This window comes from Chinchilla lanigera, unplaced genomic scaffold (assembly GCF_000276665.1).
Source record: "Chinchilla lanigera isolate Chin_1 unplaced genomic scaffold, ChiLan1.0 scaffold00012, whole genome shotgun sequence".
NCBI classification, from domain to species: Eukaryota; Metazoa; Chordata; class Mammalia; order Rodentia; family Chinchillidae; genus Chinchilla; species Chinchilla lanigera.
The window spans coordinates 1,468,360-1,491,219 of NW_004955413.1; the positions used below are offsets into that span (position 1 = coordinate 1,468,360).

A 22,860-nucleotide genomic window follows, 5' to 3' on the forward strand; every position below is an offset into this window, starting at 1 on the left:
GAGGAAGGTCTTAGTTTCAAGGATGAAAGGGCAGCTATGGTTAGAAAGGCTCAGAGGCAATCAGAAGATGAAGGAAAAGCTTAGTCAATAAAAGCTCCTGTCAGAGCCATCCATTAGCGATGCAAGCTGTGTGTGAGCAGGAATTGGAGAGCCACAGCCCGTGTCTGTGGGGATCCACAGTGGCTGCGAGAGTGGCAATGGTGAAAGGCATCTGAAAAGATCTGTGGATATGATGAGCTACATTCCAGCCAGGCGCACCATATTCTGCCCTCAAAGGAAAGAGACAACCCATCAAGTCTGCCTACTATACACATCATTTTCACCATAACTCCTAAAACCACTCATGTTGCCTAATACACACAAACACAGACTCTGCAGTCTCCTCTATGAGGAGTCCCTCATCTTTCCAACACTCGCTGACCCTTTGTCTGAACTCTTTGACATACTTTGTTTCCATTTAATTTCCAGTGGTCCTGACCTATTTGGGTTTCATCTGGGTTGGGGCTGTCTCTACTAGTCTATGAAACGTTTAGACTTTTATGTCACCCACAAGGCTTGTGCTCAAAATGCTAATGAATAACTGTAACAAGTCAACTTACAATTCTGTGTACCAAGCACAGAAGCTCGTGGACCACTTTGTGTGAACACTAGATTCTAGTGTTGGAATGTTTGTTTGATTAACCTACCTCCTTGTTCCAGTGTTATAATCTTTGCCACAACATCTTCATCAAACTAGGCTAGAACATCTCTGATGACAGGGAACTTGCTGTCTAAGCAGTACTTTTATCTGGGAATATTCTGGTTCACAGAAATCTGTCTTCCAATGACCTTACCCCTTTCTATCTAAAAGCTTTTCAAATATTTGAGAACAGCATCAAGTTCAAGGAGTTGCCTCAAGTTCAGGCCATGTTTCTCTACTTCACTCAGTTGTGTCTCATACCCATTTTACTTATTTATCTTGTAAGTCTGTATAGGTTCCTTCACTCCTCTCTGAATGGGCTGTTATTATCTTTCCCAAGGCAGGGGGCTCCAAACTGAATGCTCCATGCCCCATTACTGCAGATCTGAGCTCCTGCCTCTCCTATTCTAGGTAGTTCACCCCCATTCATGCAGCCTACAATCACATGGACTTTTCTTGGCAGAGACATCATGGTTGATGGATAAGGAACACATTTGTTAAAGAAAACCTCTAAACTTTATTTCTCTGTGATTATTTTTGTTTTTAAGATCATGCCACTCAATCATATCTCTCCCACCTTGTACTTCTGCTATTGGCTTTTTGAACACAGAAGAAAGTCTCAAATGCAATTCTGTTAGATTTCACGTTCATTAACCCCAGTGCATCTTTCCAGCTTTCACTCTATAAATGGATCCCAGTTAGACATCCAGTATATTAAATGACCTTCTAAGTTTTACTGATATTTGAATTTTAACATACATGGAGAATTCAAGCTAAATAATGTATATGTTAGATTTTATAATTTATCTGAGAGTTATTTAGAAGAGTATTTTTAAAATACAAAAATTATTGGTTTCTAGTTTTATTTCATTACAGAAAGGGAATACACTGGCAAGGTATTTAACCTTTGGAATTTATTACCCTTTTCTCTGTAGCTAAAAACATCAGTTTTTCTAACTTTTATGAGAAGAATCCATATTTTATTTATAACATATACCATTCTATCCTAATGCCTTAAGTTTGATGGTTTAAAATATTTTATATCCATGTTCTTTTGCCTAATGTTTTGAGATAAATTTGTTAAAGTCTTCTAGAGTCTTGTTAGTATTAAGTTTTTTCCCAAAAGATTCTGCCTATATATATTGCTGCTATATTGTTTGTTGTGTAACAATTTATATATGTTGGATTCTCTTTGTGGATGAAATTTTTTTATTTGTATAAAATATTCCTCTTTATCTCCCTTAATTTATTCCATTGGTAAAAATGTTGAAGAAGAAAGGACTGCAACCTGTAATAGAGCTTTCTGAAGTATTAATTAATAATATGTGGATATAATTATTCAACCTGTGCTTTACTCACCATTCTTAAAGTTCTCCTTCCAACTTCCAACCCTTGGCAGTGTCTTTTTAATGATCCCTCCCTCTGCTATCTGAGCCTGTCATTTGGAACTACATAAGGAGGGAAGGAGAAAGAAGTAGATGAAAGAGAACGGAGGAAAAGAGATCTAAGTTCTTAGTGAGAGAGAAGGGTACATTTGTGAAAAAATGTGTGCAGTAGTAAAGGAGCATTAAAAGACAGATGGCAGGGATGGATTAAACCCAAGGTGCTTCAGTCCAGAGGACTAAGTATGGAGAGATCTATACATCACCACTGACTTTAGATAGCGTTGACTAAGCCCTTCTTAAAGTATGACTCTGGGTCAAATAATGTAGACTTAAATTATGTTCTATGCATAACAGAATTAACATCTAAGAACAAATCCAATGCTACAGTAGCAAGGAGAAAAGGGGGAGATCAAAAAGGCCAGACACCCTCAAGGAGACCCATAGCACCCTGCTGGCTGCAGCATGACAGTGACCCTGTGACCTCAGACAGGGACAGATCTGAAACAGCGAGTCCCACCGAAACCAGCACAAAAAAAATCCAGGTCCAACTAACTCAGGATGAAATGTCACCTGGATGTCTGGCTCTGGTGAGCACTCCTGCCTGCAGGATGCCTCTGTGTGTGTGTGTGTGTGTGTGCGTGTGTGTCTGTTGTTAAGGTACTGGAGAACTGAGGATAGAGACACAGCAAGGAAGTGGAGTGGGGAAATCGTGATTCTAATATATACTCCAGGCTCAAGTTGTAACTTACATACAAGGCTTTATAGATCACTGGTGGGAAACTAGGAGGTGAGATGCAGTTGGCAATAACTTACCCTGCCAGCCTCCCACAGGGACCGTGAAAGTTAATTAACCTTCACAAAATGCTCTGCACGTGGAGAGCTATGGTGCTAGCTACACTGACATAAAGCATTCCTACTCATTACCATGGGGGCTCTGGCTAATGGCACAGAGGCCAAGGCCTTCCTGCCACAGAACAACACTCGCAAGACACGCTTTTTTCCTACTCCCTCTCTCCTGTGCCTCTACTTACGGAAGAAAAGCTGTGGGAATTTCAGATCTCAGCAAGTTAGCCAGTTCACCTTCTTGGTTCTAGGCAGGGATGCACTGAAATAACCCCAAGAGAAATAACTTCTTTTCTGGCAAGGGATAGCCTTAAACTTAGACGGAGAGAGTGGCATTTGTCTAGCCTGCATACATGTTTCAAGAACTTGAACTTGAGGCAGAGTCTCAGAAGTGGCTGCCGACCTTGGGTGTTCCTCACTGTGAAGTCCTGTTTCAGTGTGGGTGGGCAGAGCTCAGATCCATGTGCTTCCCAGTTTGCAGAGACTGGAAAAGAAGACACAAAGGCAGGGAAAGCAGCCCTCCTCCCTCAAAGGCCATGAGCTTAGAGAACATGCAGTCTAGACACAGAAGCTTAAATCTCGCATTGCTTCTCTTACATGGGCAAACACAGAATATAAAAAATTTAAGGAGCAAAACAAAAGAGATGATAGGGAACAGGAAGGAAGGCTTTGCAAAGATGAGAAGGAGGCCTGAGCATGGAGGAGAGGGGAGGGCCAAGAGGGGAAATGGAAGTAAAAAGCATGAAGATGTGACATGCACATGTACTAATTCCCTCATGATAAACATAGCTGTCACGCATCACAAACACACACCCACAAAAGAGTGTGCATTCCCAACCCCTTTGTTTTGCATGTGAAGAAAATGAGGGACAAATGGCAAAGTGGCCAAATTACCAAGGGCCAGAGAAGGGAGAACACAGGCCTTGACTCTGGGTCCTGTGGTTCCATCCAGAGCAGGGCAGCATCTTCCCAAGCTGCCTAGTGAGTGGGACTGACAGCGCCGGAGTCTGCACTTAGGACTGTCAGGGTTTCACCTCCAACCCATCCATCGTGAACTGGAGACCTACTGCACCGCCTGGCCTGCAGAGGACAGGCAGCACCCCATTCCCAGGCTCCAGACCACGGCATGTAGGCCCCAGACGGGAGCACTCTGCAGGAGGAAGGTAGGAGCAGGGTTTGTGTTTGGGCTGGGAACAGCAAGTGGGGATTCAGGCTCAGCACTGCCCCCTGCCATCATCCTTAGGCATTGCCGTCTTTGAGAACAGAAATGTCCTGTGCTGAGTTTTCCCCTCCTCCTAAACTCATCCTCTTCCTGCTTCAGTAAGCGGTTGACTATCGCAGTCTCTCTGTGTTTCTATCTCTCCCACACATAGGTGCACATGTGACAAGAGTGCAGATGAGTGAAAGGAAAACATAAGGGTTTGTAGAAAATTCTGCAAAAGTCGTAAAATCACCAATTGGATTTTCAAGATGGATGGTTTCTTCCTAATTAGATTCTATTGCCTTGTGTAAAACCAACTTTCAGTTACCCCTCCCTCAGTGAGGCAAAGCAGTCTTCATTATTCAGGTTTACAAATCACCCATGGTGTATGTTCAGCACAAACAGCCCTCGCCTTTCCATTTGCTCACAGGGCAATGCTAGCATTGTGGTTCTGCCTCACATGATAATTTACCCTTAAAATACATGAATTTGATTAAGCTGGTGCTTCTTCCAGAGTCCTCACAAGAACTTCTTACTCTCACTCACTGAGCAAGACACAAAGTGGAGATCGGAAAGCCCCATGGGGTGTACTTTTTGCAGGCTGGTACCTTTTGGAAAAACAGGTTACAGCAGCATGTCTCAAAGCATGGTCCACAGCCTACCTGTGTCAGGAACACCTGGAATCTGTGTGTGCCAAGATGACCACTCCTGGACCCCCTCCCTGAGTATAAAGATTGGTAGATTGTGTCAACTTGAGAAGTTTGGTAGTTTAATTCAGCTGGAAGCCAGGGTCCTTACTTTGCCAACATCCTCAAGCTGTGCAAGAGGAGGGCAGGGAGATGGTGTAAGTGCTACACCCCCTGGGGGTGGCTAACCTGCTTACAATATAAGGAAGAAAATGAGGCTTGTTCTCACCCTTTTTGCTGTTGCTGCTTTTGCTTTCTTCTGCGACCTTGAATTGTCCCCCTGTGCCATGCCACCCTCCTTGGAGCGAGCCGATTATGGGCTGAAACCTTCACAAACTGTGAGCTAAATAAACCTTTCCTTCCTGAATTTTAGGTGTTGGGTATTTTGTCTTAGCAACAAGAGAAAAGTAACCAAGACACTGAGACATTCAGATCTAGATTCTCGTGGGGAAGGGCCTAGGAATCTGCCTCTCACTTTAAAAGTCCTCTGGGAATTCCACAGCAAGCCAGCATTCCAAAGCTGCATAGCTGAGGCACAGGTCTTCTCGAAGCCCCCACCTGCAATGCATGTGCTACTGCTCTGTCTGGAGGCCAGGCCAGGAACATGACATCATTCCTGTTCTGCAAATGTTCTCCTGTCCCAAACTACGCACCAGAGAATACCAATTCACAAAGACTGGGTCCCTTTTCATAGCTGGGCTACCTGTAAAGTCTGGTCCTTTCTGGCCTGGTACCCCTCCCAGAGCCCAGAGAAACCACGTTAGACAGAACAGGCATGCATGCAGCTGAGGAGGGGTCAAGTGAAGTGGCCCTGAGCTCTCAAAAAACTGCTTGTGGTCTGGTTCAAATAGACAAGGCAAGACCAGCCAACCAGACAAGGCACTGGCTCCCAAGAAGGTCTGGAGTGTTGTGAAGCTTGGCAAGGTTAAGCATGGCCCTCCGATGATGGAGCAGACGGAATGGCATCCCTAGGCTACTGAACTGCATACTGCAGAAGGTACAGTCAGGGCTGACATCTGATCCAGAAAGTACTTTATTTCTGCAGCAAGCTCAGAGCTCTCCCCGGACAAAAAATAATTTATCTTTATCCCGATACTTTAAAATGCAGACCTCAAACTCCCACTCAAGACTAAGAAAATTGGGCCTCCTGGGGTAGGAGCCCAGCATCCCTGAATGAATCTGTCAAAAGGTCTGAATCTACTGCGCTCCAGACAGCATCTTTCTATGTCCCCTGAAGATTTAAAGCTCCCCCCCCCCGCAAAAAAAAAACCGGTAAATGTGGAACATACTTTCCATGGCAAAGAAATTCTGATGGTTGGAAGTTATCCCGACTGTCTAAAACATCTCTAGCCCTCATGCTAAGATGGACAGTTCTCTGAATTTCTGCATCAAGAAAGCAGACAAGTGTGGCTCAGTTGCAGCTGAACTCCCACACCCTCAGAGAGAAGCTGGGGCACAGAGGGAACAGATCTCATTTGGGAGGTCAGCAGAGCTCTGTGCTTCAGCCCCAGGTTCTTGCATTTGACTTTGTCTTTCACCTTGTGCCAGGGCCTGTGATTACCTCCTAGTGGGTACACCTCAGTTCAGCACTGTACCCGGGATTCTGACCCCATGTCTGATATTCCCTCTGCTCAGAGGACAGGGAGTGAGACACAAGATGCTTCCACCCTGCACTTCTCAACTCCACACATGAAGCACCTGTATATCTTGATAAAAGGGAAAGCCATGGGTCTCGGTGAAGCCGAAGATCCTGCACACTCCTAGGACATTTCCAGGTTCCAATATGCAGTTTTTAAAAATCCATAGCAATGAGGTGAAGAAGGCCCTGGTTATTTGTGATAAGAACAGGACTCTGCCATCTGCTAGAGAGATTGTTTCCAAGCCCCCACACTCCTCAGGGGCACCTGTCTCCCTCTGGGGATATGGGGTGGACTGAGCAGGTAGCTGGGTAGATCTTTTCACTCAATGCAGCAACCCTGTGACCCTGATGCCACAGCCCAGCCCCGGGAGCTGAAGATAGGGAGCTGCATCCTCATTAATCCAGGTCAGATGTCATTTTCTCTGGCCTCCACATGCAGAAAAAACAGGGTGTGCGGTCTGCCAAAAGAGGGAGCAGAGGCTATGCCGCCCATGGCAACACTGTGTGACTCTCCACAGTGCATGACTCCGGGTCCAACCTGTGCTGGCTATATGTGATTGTCATTCCCTCGAGGACATCAGGGATTCTGTGTTCTACTTGCCTAGCTCAGCCTGGTGAAACGCTAGGTCTGGATCTGATCGAACCACATGCTGCCCAGCTCCGGCGAGACACAGCTGCTTGATTTAGAATCTCCTCCCCGTGGTCCTGGGCAGGTGCACATTTTCCCATGGAGCTGAAATGTACTTTGTTACTGGGCGGGGAGCCTGTGGCACAGCCTGGCAGACATGGCAGCTTCCCAGGTCCTCCAGACATTGCCCTGCACCAGGCCAGTGCCAGCACCTTGTCCAATTTCCTTTCCCAGCTCGGTACACACTCCTCCCAAACAAGCTCAACTTAGCTCAGTCCTGAAAGATGTCTCGGAACAACTTAACCTCACCTTGCATACTCTGCAAAGACTTCATCTAAATATTCAGTGGCTAATACGCATTCTATTCTCCATTAAGGAGTAACAGTTTCTTGAGTTCTAAGCTTCAGGTGGCCTTAGATATATTCTGTCCCAATAGCAATCGTTTTAAAGACAGAATGAAAGAGAAGCTAATCGAAAATATTAGAGTGTGTTTCACGTAACAAGGGCAACTAGCATTTCATGAAACCTTTCAGCCTCCCCCCACACACTTACCAGATAGATGAAAGACAGACAGACAGATAAGTACATAGGTAGGTAGATAGGTAGATGATAGATAGATAGGTAGACAGAGATTATAAAGTGAAATGTGTTTCCTCTGGTAAGTCACAAACAAAGTCTGAAAAAAACCAATGCCATTCACTTCTGTGGTCAGCAAAGAAAATAAGGCACAGAGCGGTAAGGCAAGATTTCCGAGGTCACACAGCTCACCAGTAGCTGTGTCCAGCTAGGAACCCCAGGTCTATCTGTCTTCTCCAAGGCTCTGCTCTCCAGCCCCTGCAGTTCTCTGGTTCTGTGCCCAGACAGCACCGCTGCAGTGACACTGGCAGAGCCGTCAGCTGGGTTCGCAGCCAGGAACCGGCTTGACTGGCTGACTTGAGGCAGGTGCGGCAGGCAGGGACATCCACCGGGAAAGAACTCAGAGGCCAAAGGTTTGGTAAAGGTAGTTCCGCGCAAGAGCCAAGACTGGCCTTGACTCTCGTCTCAAGACCTTTTAAAACAGTTACTAAATGCGGGAAAAGCACTTCTGGGCTCTCTCAGAGGGACGTGGAGCCAGGCTCTGCGGCTCACCCTCTCCCCGAAGGAGGGCAGAGGACAGCAGCGCCCTCCTCCGGGCGCGCAGCCGCAGGCTTCGCAGAGTCCTCCGGGACTCACCGCCGGGTTTGAGGGGACTGAGGGTCGGGCGGGGTCAACAACTAATCTAGCCTCCTCGCCTCTCAGAGGCAAAGCCAGGCTCAGAGAGGCCGAGACTGGAATAGGGTCACTGTCCATGGCGCCTGACTCCCAGCCTCGGCTGCTCAGGTCACCCGGATGTCTTGTTAAAATCACTCAGATGCTAGCAAGGCTTCCGCGTGTTAAAAACAAAGCTCCCAGATGGCTTGTTAAAATGCAGTCATGGGGCCTGATGAGGCCTGAGTCTCTAGGGCATATACAGCTGCTACCCTTGCTGCTGACCCACTACCACACTTCTTCACCTTGCTGTCTAGAAAGATAAAAGGAGCTTTAACCTCTACCTGTGTCAAGACTCTAACCTTCTGCTTGCGCTAGATAAATCCTCCACAACTAACAAAGACCCTTAGTTAAGGCAATTACTATTCTTTTGACATTCATTGATTATTTGTATGTGAGCAATGTTCCCAACACCTGGCACAATCACATATACTGCTCAGAACTCTGTGAGAGACAGTATTGTAGACAAGGAAACCGAGGCTCAGACAGCTGAGGTAATTTGGCTTAAGTTGTGCAGCCAGTAAGTAACAGAACCGAGGGTCAAACTCAGTTCTGCCTGATTCCATGGCTCACTTGGCTACAGCTGCATCCAGGAGTTCCTCTCGCCCTGTCTTTTTCCAAGCCCTGGGTGCTTCTCCACAGCGCTGTAACCGTCCTCCAGCCACAGTGTGATCTCCAGCACTACTGGCCTCAACTTCTGCAGAATGCAGAAGAGCCCTGGGCCCTGAGCACAGTGAGAGCCTATCTGGAGTCGGGAGAGGCCCGGAATGCTGGGGCTTCCTGCCCAGAGGTCCTGGTCACCAGGCTCTGCTTGCTAGCTCTGCCACTTGGAAAGTGTGTGTTCTGAAGTATGTTACCTAACCTTTTTGTACTTTGATTTCCTCATCTAAGAAATATGGGCAACACTAGATCGTCCGTATCCCCAAGGGTTGCTGTGAGACTCAAAGGAGCTAGCACATACACAGTATTCAGAACAGCACCCAGCTGTACTTAGTGCATGTGACAAGGCTTCAGAGTGGACAGAATATGAAAGCCACAGGGCCCTGCCCCACTTGGGCGGACAGTGATAAGAAGGAGTCACACAATATTTTGGGGGAAATGTAAGAGAAAATGTTTCTGGTCTCCACATACAGGTACAGAGAGCCGCTGAGACAGGGTACCCACTTTTTTAGGGCGCATTCCAGTTCGTTCTTCTCTTCATGGGCTTCTTGGAGCTGGGAGAAAATTCTAGTCAGGAAATCTTCGAAGCTGGACAGCAGGTGAGGTTCCTCTTTCTTCAGCTGCAGCCAGAGTTGCTTGACATCGCTTTCACTGGGAGAGAAGGAGGAATTACGTGGGAGTGGAGAATGAGGTTCGATGGGAAGTGAGTAGTCAGAAACAGCATTACCTCAAGCACCATAAGGCCGTTGTTTATCAAGTGTCTGATGTATGTGACCTGCTTTATGTCAGTTCATTGGCCCTCAGTAACTTTGGGAGCTGGTTACCCTGTCGCAGATGAGGATCCAGGGGGACATGGTCACTCTTGGGACTAATGGAGTTGGGTCACACTCCAGGTGAGCTGACTCCATCAGCCTTCTAACTCACTTCACTCCACAGTTTCTGTTCTCTGTATCACTCTAGGAGGGCAAGGGTGCTGAGTACACACAGCAAAGCACCCACAGCATCACAAAACAAGCATGTCACAACACCAGGAAGAAGAGAGAAGGCTTGGAGCCAGGTCAGGAGGGAGACAAAGGCTGCATCGCTAAAGGAGAGAGCTGTCACCCAAAGGATGGTCCTCACCACTAAGAGGCAGGCATGCCATTAGATGAGTAGCCGGATGCAGCTGTCACTGAGGGGAAGGGAAGGGAGTATGCCACACCCACAGAGGTCTGGTGGTGCAGGGCGTGACTAGCAGGTGCCAGGAAGGGAAGAAGCAACTCTGAATGATATGGGTGCACAGAGGGAAAGACAAGCGGAAATTGGAGGACTTGGAGGCAGGCAGAGACAAGATACAAAGTGACAGGTCCAGAAGCATCCCCAAAGAACAGGCACACGGAGCCTGCAGAACAGCAGAGGCTGAGGGCCTCCGTGATCACGGAGGGACCGTGGACAGAAGCAGCAGCTGGAGATCTGCTCTCCTTTCCCCAACTCAGAAATCTACACCAGCGATCAAACTAAGTCACACATAAATCTGATTTGTCCCCCACTGAATTCTCAAACAGATATGATCTGAGACCAGCTATGACCAGGGCCCCTCAAGATAGAGTATAATCTTTCATGCTTATGTAATAAGTGCTATATTTCAAAAACTCTCTTTGGAAGTAATATTTGCTAGGCCCATGCTATCAGTGCTTGGGGCACAGATATTACTGTCTGTATTCAGCAGACAAGAAGCCCATAGAGAAATGAATCCAACTGTGGTATCTGATCACCTAGTGTCTTTCCTCTCTCCTCCCTCCCTCTGATCCTTGCTCCTTTGCTTCCTTCCTTCTTTGTTGCCATCCTACCCAAACATCCACCTACTCATTGAGACCATCCAGCTATCCAGCCATCCTTTCATCCACCCATCCACTCATTCACCCAACAAGTATGGATGATCAACTATGATAACCCTAGTACTGTACCAAATTACATCAGGGAATCCGGGAACAAGAGAAGGGGTGGAGGCAACTTCTGTCTCCCCGAGAGAGTTCCATTTTCCTCACACAAACCACGCTGTGAGTGTTCTCCCTGGAGTGGGTTGTGCCATGTAAGTGGCACAAAGGGTGCGGAGATTATGGGGCCTCAGAGAGACACTCTAATGACCTCTTGTTCCTGGGGTGGCCACTCCTACTGTGGTCCAAATGCTTACAACCTACCCTAATTCTTATGTTGAAACGCTGGCCCACAAGATGATAGTGTGAGGAGGTGGGTCCCTGGAGGGTGAGAAGGTCATGAAGGCAGAGCCCTCACTGATAGGATTAGTGCCCTTGTAAAAGAGGCCCGAGCTCACCTTTTCCACCCTAAGAACAGACAGGGAGAAGATAACTGTTTGTGAACCAGGAAAAGTAACCTCACCAGATACCAAAGCTGCTGACTTCCCAGCTTCCAGAATTTTAGAAACCAACTTCTGCCATGTAGAAGGTACCCAGTCAATGGGAGCTCATTACAGCAGCCCAAGTGGACTGGGACACTTCCTCATGATGTGCATGCATCATGAACTGAAGGTCCACCTTGCTGGGCTAGGTTGATGTCTACTTTTGCCATGTCTTGCCACATCACCTCATCTCAGACTTCTGGAGAAGGGCCAGGTCTTTCAACTTTTGATGAAAAATCAGCCAAAGTCCACTAACATGACAAGTCACTCAGCCAATCAGACTGCTAAAAAAAGTTGGGAGTCCAGATGTTCAGTCTACAACTTCGGGACATGTCAGGGCTACCCCTCTTGGAAGGATGCAGGAGTACAGGGTACAAAGGATACTGAGCAGTCAGTCCTTCCATCTCTCTTCTTCAAAAATAGCACACAAATCAATCTGATGAGCACAATTTCCAGACACCTCTGAAGTCTTCACTCTTGAGAAGCTTCTTCTCTTGTCTTTATCTGGGGGTCCTTTGGTCAAGGCTGGTTCCCTCATGGCACAGTGTGAGCCCTTATCAGTGAGAAGAAACTTTCTGGCCACCACCTTCTGTAATCAGCTCTCAGAGATGACTCTCAAAACCTCTCCCAAAGCTTTCATTTTCTGGATAGCTCATTGGCTCAGTTCTGCACAGTTTTTTTTTTTTTTTAATTCCAATGATTTATTTATTTATTTTTATTTTAGAAATTAAAGGAGGAAAATACTAACAGACCGACAACATTTTACAAAATAGCATAGGATCAGTACAGACATTACAGAGTTACAAACAGAGTGGTAGGGAATTAACAACTGCACAGGTTTTTGATACAGGTCCTCAGAGCAGTGGCTGGTGAACTGTGACTTGAAATTCCTGCTGGGAAGCTGACTGCCCTAAGAGGGGCTGAGGGGCAAGGCCTTCTCCTTCGTGGCAGTGCCCTGGCTTGTCCACTGAACTGCCCTCTCCTCCCTCCCCCCAGCAGCAGGCTTCACTGGGTCCCTGGCAGCATCGCTGTGCCCTGGCCTCTTATCCTACCTGGAGATGAGTCAGCAATCCAACCAGTGAGCTTCCCCTGATAGCAGCCTGTGTCCCTGGCACAACATGTACCAGCCCCTTCCAGACCAGCAGAGCAGCTGCTCTTGCCATTGGTACTGGTAACAAGCTTCAAGACCCTTCCCTCTAGGGGCCCCCAGGCTCCCTCCAGGCCTTGGCCAGGACCCTTCTTGCTTGGTGCACACTTTCCTACCAGACTGTTTGCTGACAGAAGCACACAGCTTTGGCTGTGTATTGTGTACAGGCTCCTTCTGCGTGGCTTCTTTTTCAGTTCTCACCATGGTCCTCTTCCCAAGCTCAAGAAACAGCAGCTCCAATCATGAGGTTATTCCCACAATGCATGAAACCTCAGACCCAACCCTAGACCCAGAGACCAAAAATGACCAAGATAAAGATGACAGGCAAAGGGGCAAAAGTGCTCCACGCTGTCCAGCCCAGCATCTTGTTTCTACCAGTGGTAGCATCACATTGTACTATTTTGCTTTATTTTCTTACTTGATTTTAAGTGCCAGGGCTCGAGTCCGTGAGTCTCTGTACTCCAAATCACTTCTAGGGGGAAATGCAGGTGTATTGTTTTATTGAAGTTCAGCCGTCTAAACTGTTCAGCTGAGCCACTGAGGTTCCAAGCTGCAGGCTGGTAAAACTGATTAATTTCCCAGCTGCTGCTCCTGACCGAGTTCAGTTTGCACAGAGACTGGCTATGCACAGGCTTCTGCCAGGGGGTCCTCTGCCAGGTACAGCCTGCAAGGGAGCTGGATGCACTGTGCACTGAGCTTGGAGACTGGGGCCAGCTCGCCCACCACAGGTGGGAATGCAATGATCTGACGGTGCAGGAAGCCAAGGGAAGAACTCACCACAAAGTCTGAGTTGGACACAGCCTGATATGAGAGCAGTCTCGGAGGTGAGGCAGCCCTGAGGTTTGTGGTGATAACACAGAGCAGGGAGAGGACAGGATGGGAGAGGAGGAGAAGAGGAGGGTCTGCCAAAGGAAAAATTAAGTGCAGAGACAGAGCCTGACACATGACAGGTTCAGCAAAGGGCAGATGGTAGAAAGCAGGGTCCTCTCTCCAGCACCAAGCATGGAGCCAGCACTTCGGGTTTGGCATGAGCTGAGAGTGGGGCAATAGGCAGGCTGGGATCGTCCCCGAGTCCCATCACCACTTACTCCTCCAACACCTTCTGTGCTCCGAGTTTGTCCATCAGCACCTGGAACTGGGCTTCCTCCTCCTGGTCCACATGCCCAGCGTCCCCGTCTCCTCCGGACTGGTACACCTGCTCATGTGCATCCTCCTGACTTGAGTTACTATGGCTGAAGAAGTGGCCTGGGGTGCCAAGCACAGAGATCTGAATCACACAGTCCCCACCCAGAAAGAGCTTAGCCTCTGCTATTGGTGGGAACTGCCTGAGGTTCATCAGAAGGAAGCAAAAGGCACAAGTTGTAGCACACCATGGTCCAGATTTCGTATTGTTTGCATGTCTATAAGCATTCTGCAGAGATGCTAAAGCCTGGGAAAGACAGGCAGCATGATAGATACGAGGGCTCCTTTGTAGTCCTGACTCAGAACACAGCATTTCCCTGATTTCTATGGTCTCCTGCAGCCAGCTGCCTGTGCTCTGTGCTGTTACCCCGCTGCCCAACCCTTCTACTTCATGGATGAATCACTTCCTTCACACTCAGGCTACCTGGTGTACAGAAACATGTCTTATCCTAAGAGCCAGGAAAGGTACCAGAAACTTCTGCTAAAACTATACAGTCTCTCACAGGAAGCCAGTACACAGGATGGATCTCAGCTCTGCTTCCCCTGGTTACCCTGAGTACAAATGCTTTATTCAAAACTTCTAAAACTTTCTTTAACAGCTGGTCTCCCTCAACTCTGAGACTTGGCCAGGCTCAGGCTGGAATGAGCCATCAGTCATCTCACTTTTCTTGTGAAGGACAGGAAAGCTTGGAGGATGTGGTCCACAGACCTGGAGAGGCTGGGAATGCAGCTCATACAGCTACAGGTACACCATCACCTCAGGTCCCCAGCACCCAGCAGCACTTACTAAATCCAGTAGCGAACTCCTCTGGGGTCAGAAAACCATTGCTGTCAGCATCTAGGGCATCGAACACATCCTCCAGGTCCTGCAGGCTGAGGGGCAACTCTTCATGGAGCCTCTGAAAGCAATGCAGACTCGCTGGTTAAGGTTGCTTGGTCCCAGGGGCTGGCCTGGGGCTCAGAGCCATCTGTCAAAAGACATCTGGAGGGGGCTGGGGATTTAGCTCAGCGGCAAAGTGCCTGCCTGGCAAGTGCAAGGTCGTGAGTTCGGTTCCTGGTACCGGAGAAAAACAAACAAACAAACAAACAAACAAAAAAAGACATCTGGAGTTTGGCCCATGCCTACAAAACCCAGGGGTGAGCTTCTGCACACACACTGCCTTACCATCGCCCTCTCCCTTGCACATTAGGACAGATTCTATTGACTGGGTGCTGACTGATATGTTAGACAAGTCACTAGATGGTTTATAGGTAAATATATGAATGTGCGTACATGTACATACGTATGTATCATTCCATCTATCATGACGACCTTTTGAGGTAGGCACTGTTACCCCCACTTTACAGACAAAGCCTGAGGTTAAATCGCCCATCCCAAGGTTGAACAATGACACAGCCAGGGGCAAACCTGGGTCTCACTGCAAGGCATCCTGGTCCTCAGCATCTACAATGGGTCAAGCCTGCACAGGAAGGAGCCCCTGGGGAAAGAACTGCATGGCAGGTGTTGGGCAGTTCCAGATCACAGGGATAAACAGAGGATACCATGAGGAAGGAGGGATAATGGGGGAGGAAAAAGTGTCGCTGAGCCATAAGACACTCGGTGAGGGAACACAGAGCCGAACTCCCCTGCCCTGCAAGAGCACCTCCCCTCTGCCAGGCTGAGTTGCCGCTGCCCTTGCCCTGGCAGGTGGCTTCTCTCGCCCCCAGGCTCTTTTCCTGACAGAGACCCCATACTGTCAGCACTGCTGTGTAGGCACCCATGGACCGCCCTGAGTCCGCCTCCAAGTGCTCCAAATTCCTCACCCCATCTGGAACCCACTCCTGTCCCTTCCCAGCCAGCCACCAATTCCTGCTAAGTTAATCTCCAGTGGCATTGGGTATCAGCACCCCCAGGGCTTAAAGGGGGCTGAGAAGAAGGTACACAAGGTCATAAATAAGCATGGACCTCAAGGAGAGGGAAGGGCAGGGGGGCAAAAGGGCTGAGCTCTTGCTGGAGGGTGCTCCAGCCTTCTCCCTGATGGGCAGACGAGGCAAATGTGCACCTCTGCTGCAAGTGCCCTCTTCTACCCTAGTTCTCTGTGTTCAGAGGGGAGCGCCCCAAGGGACTTCATTATGTCTCAGGCCACTGTTCCTCTTCCTGCCAGTAAACAAAGGGATGAGGGATGGCACAAAGCTGCCCCTACAGAAATGACTGATGGCTGAAGACTATGGAGAAAGGCATCTATCTGCCCATCTGAGCAATCAAAGAGCCCTCAACATCACTGGCAAGAACACCAGGCTTGATCCTGCAGCCATCTTCCAGATGGTAAGCTAGAGTTTAATGTGGTACACCCTGCATTAAAGGAGCACGGGGTGCGTTATGGAGTCGGGGGAGAGGCTGAAGTGCAAGCCACTTGGAAGGACTGAATTAAATGTGAATACAAGGAAAGCAGGTGTATGCAGAGACCTTCAACGTGTGTCTGTTTGGCATCTCTGGCTTATCAACATCCACAAACCAGCTGTCTCAAAAGCCACAGGAAAAACATGGGCAGAGAGGAAGTCAGTTTTGCAAGCCGGAAGTTAACTAGCTCCACTGGAAATGAGGGCATCATGCTAGAGGTAGGATGAACCCCAAGCTTCAGTCACACCCGGGGATTCCAGTCCTTTCCTTAGGATGAAACTTCCTCCCTCCTCCCCCTCATCAGGATTGCTGGATCTGATGAAAATGTGCTATCTTATGTAATACTGGAGCTAGGAATGAACTGGAAGTGATTCCACAAGCCAGTGGGACCCCCAGCCTGCCTCTCACTCAATCCGCCCCACACATGGGCACCCTCTCCCCTGCTAGCATGAACCCGAGAAAACTACTGCAGATCTCACCATCGCCACGTTCCTGAATCTAACAAGTCTGACCATAAATCTTTCCCCCTGTGTAATCGCCATCTCCCCATTTCCTCTTTCTGTTGGCAGTGAAGATGGGGAAAGCTGCACTGTCTTCCCAGTAATTCTCACTCTTCCTGTCCTGCAACTCTGCGCACTGCCTTTTTTGCAAGCTGCACTACTCCAGATTCTTTCATCTTTTTCTGTTGGCCCTACTTAAAAAGTATTTTAGCTTTAATAACCGTAATTATCTCTTATTTATCTTTCTTCTCAGGGCTTGCAGTGCCATGCAAAATCAATTTATTCTGGTCTGGTCCCCTGGGCCTCTGCTGCTGTCTACATTTTTAACTGAGATAAGTAGGGTGGAGGGGAACAAGATTATTTATTCCACTGGGCTGGTGGGGCTCTGAGATTTGCCTGCAGTGGAGTGGAGACCAGAGTAGGGAGAAAGAGCTGGTTTCCCACTTGGGATGTGAAGAACGATCTAGCGGTCTCCCAGTGTATTTGTCCTCCAGTGTCCTCACCTCTGTTACCTGTCCATACCTACCCTTATCACACCAGGCAAATGTGCACCTCTGCTGCAAGTGCCCTCTTCTTCCAGGGTCCCTCTTGCCAGCCCACCTTTGCACACATCCAGGGAGTAGGCAGGGGAAAAGAAGAGAGATGGGAAGAAGGCTGCGTGTCTGCCTCTTGTCTGAGGCTGTGGGCTCCTTGACACACCAGCCTCTCCACTCCATCTCCAACCCTGGATTCCTCCTCCACTCTCTGCTCCTCTATCACTTCCTGCACCTCCCCAGGGAAGTGCAATGCAGGGCACACAGGCTACCCAAACCTCAGTCTCTCCATCACAAGTCTTACCTCAACCTGAGTTTTTTAAGCCAAGAAATGCTAGTAGGTGGTGAATGTCCCCTGCCTCAGTGCCCTGAGACCAGGGCCCTCAGTCATTTTCACTCACTATCCTGCCCCCCTACTGGTATCCCCGTGCTGGCAAAATAGAATATTTAGGTATCTATTAAATGAGTAAATAAGTGGGTAAGTAAAAGTGGTGGTGGGAGATCTGCCATTCACACCTAGGGAGAGCTGGTGTAGACCTCAAAGGCTCCATATCCTGACCAGACTATCCGCTGACTTTCAGCAAGGTCTCACAAAATGGAACATGCAGGACCTGGAGCTGGATGCAATCCTGCTGCCATAGTACTGAGGGCAAAGGCTCTCGAGCCAGGACAAATGATGCCTTTTGTTGTGCTCCGCCAAGATTCCTGTGTCCTCCTGGTCACTGACTGGGCCAGGAACACACCTCATGTAGCGTAAAGTACATGGCTGTGCCACCTATAACATGCTCAAGCAAAACTTCCATTAAAAGGAAAACTAGAGGAGATGCATTTGCATGGCCAGACCTGAACCCTCCCTCCTGTGGGACCATCCATAGCTCAACCGTGCTAAGTATCTTTGGGAGAAGAGCAGGACTTTGGAAGGGCATAGGTACCTCTGTCTGCTTTGTGGCTTGATGTGCTTGGATTGGCCTAATCGCTTGATGTAGACCAAGGTTTCTCAACCTCTGTACTTCAGCACCCGGGACTGGACAATTCTTTGTTGGAGGACAGGGAAGGGAGGGGAAAGCAGGGGGCAGGGTGCCCTGTTCTTGCTAGGATACTCAGAAATAACCCTCACCTCTGCCTTCTAAATGCCAATAGCACCTTCCTTCTCTAACATTTCAATCAAAAATGTCCCCAGACACTATGAAATGTCCTCTGGCACAAAGTCACATAGCCTGGAGAAGAGAAGAAGCTGATGGAGGCAATGGGAAGGTGTCCTCCTCATGAGAAATGCTCTTTCTTTCTCAGACACAGGACATATGACACACCTAAAATCACACAGGATGGCATAGTCACCATGGAAAATGGGGTGATGGTTTCTCAAAAATTAGAAACAGAAATAATCTAGCAACTTTACACCTGGGTATGGATCTAAAAGAAGCAAAAGCAGGAACTTGAATTGGTATCTGCCCAATAGCAGTATTTTCCACAAATACCCCAGGGGTGGAAGCCACCAAAGAGTCCATCAACAGAAGGTGAAACAAAACATGGACAACACACATGCTGGCATATTTAGCCTTAAAGAGGAAGGAAGTCCTGACACATGCTGCAACACTGCTGAGTGCCGGACATTATGCTACGTGAAGTAAAGCCTGACACAGAAGGACAACAACTGTGTGATTCTACCATAAGAAGCATTCAGTGTAGTCAGATTCCTAGACGTAGAAAGCAGATGGTGGTTGCTCAAGGCTGGGTGAGGGATGAAAGGGAGACTTACTGTTTTGCAAGATGAAAAGAGCTCTGCAGATGGATGGTGGTGATGGATGCACAATGAATGAATGTGCATACCTCCAATGAACAGGTAAAAAATAGCTGTAATGGTAAATTATGTAAGGTATATCACGATTTTCAAAAATCACAGTGCACCCCCCCCACTAGGCTGAGAGATGGCATCTTCGCTGCATATTTATGGAGAGATTTCCAGGTCCAGGAGTTGGGCTTCAGTCTTCTGCATACAGCAGCTCATTTTACTCTCCTCTGCTGCTGGGAGGTGGCAAGGATGAACTCCAAGCCCAGGAACCATGGCCCAGGAGCTAGGAGACTTAACACAATTCACATCACCAGCAAGCGGCAGATCCTAAGTCAAATCCCAAGACAACCAACCACAAACATCTTCTTGTTACCCTAAAATCAGAAGTTGGCTAGTTCCTTCCATGAAGGGCCAGTGTCTGTCCTCTGGCCTATGTGGCAGTGACTCTGTCACCAGGGCTCAAGTCTGTCACTGAGGTGGAAAGGCAACCAGGGACAATGTGGAAATGAACAAGCACGGCCACGTTCCAATAAAGCTTTACTTACAAAAACAGGCTGTGGGCCAAATTTGGTCAGCTTGCCAACCCCTAAAAGAATTCTCAATGGTCTGGCTTAGCCAGGAGCTCTAGGAAGGATTGGGGATGCAGATAATGGAGCTGGTGTTGGCAGACAATCATTTTACTCATCAAAAAAAAAAAAAAAAAAAAATCAGGAAACAGGGTTTCTGAGGCTGTACGTTTCTTCAGAGAGACCTTCTGCCCATTCTTCCCCCGCTGCCAGCTCATGGAGTCCTTTGCTGCTCCGCTAGCCTGACCCTCTCTGTGCATCCTTCTTTCCCTGTGAGGGAAGGCTGACTGTCACTTGGGGCACTCAGCCCCACAACTCAGCTCCTCTAGTGTACTGCACCAGACCCCACCCTGAAAGAACGCCTGCCCCAACTCTGCCTGGACAGGCCACCACAGCACCCAAAGGATGATGTGACCCCGAGGGCCCATCAGGGAGACTGCAGGCCCTACCCTGCCACACAAGCCTGTTCACACAGGTCAGCTTCCATCACCAGAGTCCCTGTGATGATGGTCCACACAGGGACCCAGCTCCTGCTGCCATCCTTCCCCCCAGCCCACTTCTGCTCCTCCAAGGAGCCACCATTTTAAAAGAGCCAGGACTAAGATGGGATGCAGCTTAGTGGTAATCTTGCCTAGAATGTGTGGCCCTGGGTTCCAACCTCCTCACCAAAACACATACACATAAATATCAATTTTATATGTGATCACCAAACCCTGCTCCTGCTGTGTGGCCTCTGCTTACCCCTGTGTCCTGCAGGGTTGGTTACATGGTGATGGGCTCAGACCCTCCCCTACCTCTAGGATGACTGCACAGTCAATCTTGCTATATGAAAATGTTTTTCTTTTTTTAAGAAAGAGAAAGAAAAAAAAGAGCCCCCCAGGAAGAGCTTACTTCTCATCTTTTCTTAAAACTACTGTAAGGTCTCCAGGATTTCTCCTCCCTCTCCCCCTCCCAGCTCCTACAGCCCCTTCCACTCAACCACAGCCATAAGACAAGGCAACTTCCCCCCTTCCAGACCCATGAGGGTGCACTGGGAGCTGAGGCCAAGGTGGTACCCAGGAGCTGGTCATTGTGTGCAGGAGGTGACCATACACAGAGCAGCTGTGCCTGGGACTGCGAGACAAGATGCCCTCGGATGTGCCCCAGGGACACCATGGGCCGAGTGCACTTTCCCGAGGCACCAGAGTAGGCTGTGACAGGACTGCTTTCTTCCTCAGCATCTCTTCCTGCAGACATGGCCATCAGAAATGACCAAAGGGAGGGAGCTTAGACAAAATGCTTGAAGCTCTTGAAAGCACTTTCTTGGCCTGAAGAGGAGACTTCAAACGCTCCGTTGCTCACAGATAACAGTAAATCCTCAGAGAATCAAACAGAGTAGAAATAAATGCCAACATCCTATCCATGGTGGCTCCCTCGTCCCCTTCTCCCCTGCCTGGTGTGGAGAAGGAAGGCTGAGGAAGGAAGGAGCTAAGCTGGAACCTTGGGGCTTCATGGGTTTGACTGCATTCCATGTCAAATCCAAATGACTTCTCTAAAAAAGGTAGCCTCAGCATCTTAAACTCGCTGAGTGTCGTCCTTCATTAAAGGTTTGGGGAGACGTAACCAGGCTATTCAGTAAGAGTGCCAACCTCCACTGCACATGTGGCCCAGAGTTGGTATGAATTCTCTTTGTTTTATTGGGGGCAGGGGATCAAATCTAAACATGCAAGGACCTGCGGTGCAGCTCAGTGGCAGCGCATGAGCCTCCCAGCATGTGGGAGGCTCTGGGCTCCACTCCCAGTGCCACAAGCAATCAGACCCACAAAAACAGCCACAAGCAGACCTACAGACCTGTGAATGAGTTAGGAGCCTAGGCAGAGGTCTGTCAAAGTTTCCTCAAAACATACCTTCCGCAGAGAGTGCAGGGATGTGGGGATGGGTTTCAGTGACTGAACCATCTAGGGTGTCAACTGCTGAAAACCAGGGTTGGGCTGAGCTAGTGCTGCTCCCACTGGCTCTTCCCTCCATTCACGCAGTGATAGGCAGTGGAACAACTCGGTGGAGAACACGTAAACCACATTCTGTGGGCCCAAGGAGAAGAACCCACACTTTATCTCCTCCGGGTCACCAGGCCATCTCACAGCTCCCACAGACAGACGAGCAGATGGTACTGATCAGTGTGCATGTTTCATTGTCTAACTCTAACGTACACTGAGAAAGTAAACTTAAAAAACGGGCCCTGTGTGCCATTCACTCACACACAAATGACACCGAGACTGCAGCTAAGACATGAGGAAGAAGTTTTTGACAGCTAAAGTGAAGGCCACGGACAGGGAGGGCAAACTAGGCTGGTGGACGAAGCCTGCTCTCATCCGTTTTCATTTTGTTTGTTTGTTTTTCTGGTACCTGGAATTGAACTCACGACCTTCCACTTGCCAGGCAGGCGCTGTGCCGCTGAGCTAAATCCCCAGCCCCTCATCCGTTTTCATATAGTCAATGAATAATGAACGGCTTTTATATTTTCAAATGATTGAAGAAATAGCGAAAGGGCACATCTGGTGACATGTGAAATTCTATAAAATTCAGATGTCGACGTCTAGGAGTGAAGTTTCCCAGGACCACAGGGTGCACAGTCCTGCTGTCCTCTCCCAGCCTTGCATCTGGGCCTGAGGCAGGTAAGTGACCTCCAGAAATGCCCTCCTCCCCTGTGGCACCCCTCTTCCCCTCCTGCAGCCACGTGGCAGAAGGAGCTTCATTATACCCTGGTGTCACTGTGAAGCCGTAGGTCAACGCCTCTCCACCTGTGGTTTCAGGCATTTCCTATCCTTGTCCTACCTAAGTCTCTTATGTCACTATCACCATTTCCCACAGCCCTGGGGAGTCACTGAGTCAGAGAAGCAAAACAATCCAAGACCAGCATCAGGTAAAGGCCAGACATGGAAGGAACCGAGGAGATTCTGGGTGCAGGACGGATGTGGTCCTTTCTATGAATAATGTCCCCGCACAGGGGAAGCATAAGCCTGAGACAAGGAGAGCCCTGTCGTCTGGTGCTCCTCACGCAGGCCCAGACCCTTCGTACCTGCATGTCGCTCCTGGCAATGAAGCCCTTGCCCTCCACGTCACAGGCCTGGAAGAACTCCTGTGCTTTCTTCAGCACAGCCAGCTGGCCGGCTACCTGCTCCTGGGCCAGGCAGGCCCCACTCTGCTTCAGGTCCCAGCCAGGACTCCCGGGCTGGGCGCCCTCCCTCCTGTCAGGGCAAGCCATCCAGATCTGTCAACTCCTTCCTCCTTTCAGAACCTAAATGAGGAAGATGGGAGAGAGGCCGTGTGATGGGGAGGGAGGGGCTGAAGGGAGTCAGAGGGCACACGACGAGG

The 22,860-nt window shown here is 48.8% G+C and overlaps 1 protein-coding gene across 7 annotated transcripts in view; it reads right to left on the reverse strand.

The window, feature by feature from the left end:
• Cracr2a (calcium release activated channel regulator 2A) overlaps positions 1–22,860 on the reverse strand; it is a 119,062-nt gene that overhangs the window by 43,195 nt on the left and 53,007 nt on the right. For all 7 annotated transcript variants that reach the window (XM_005378721.2, XM_005378720.2, XM_013511550.1 and 4 more), the window contains 4 exons: positions 22,565–22,783; positions 14,523–14,634; positions 13,642–13,798; positions 9,513–9,659 (listed from right to left, as the gene is read on the reverse strand). In XM_005378721.2, the coding sequence (XP_005378778.1) occupies positions 9,513–9,659; positions 13,642–13,798; positions 14,523–14,634; positions 22,565–22,750 (602 nt within the window). In that variant the 5' untranslated portion in view covers positions 22,751–22,783. The remainder of the gene's footprint in view (positions 1–9,512; positions 9,660–13,641; positions 13,799–14,522; positions 14,635–22,564; positions 22,784–22,860) is intronic.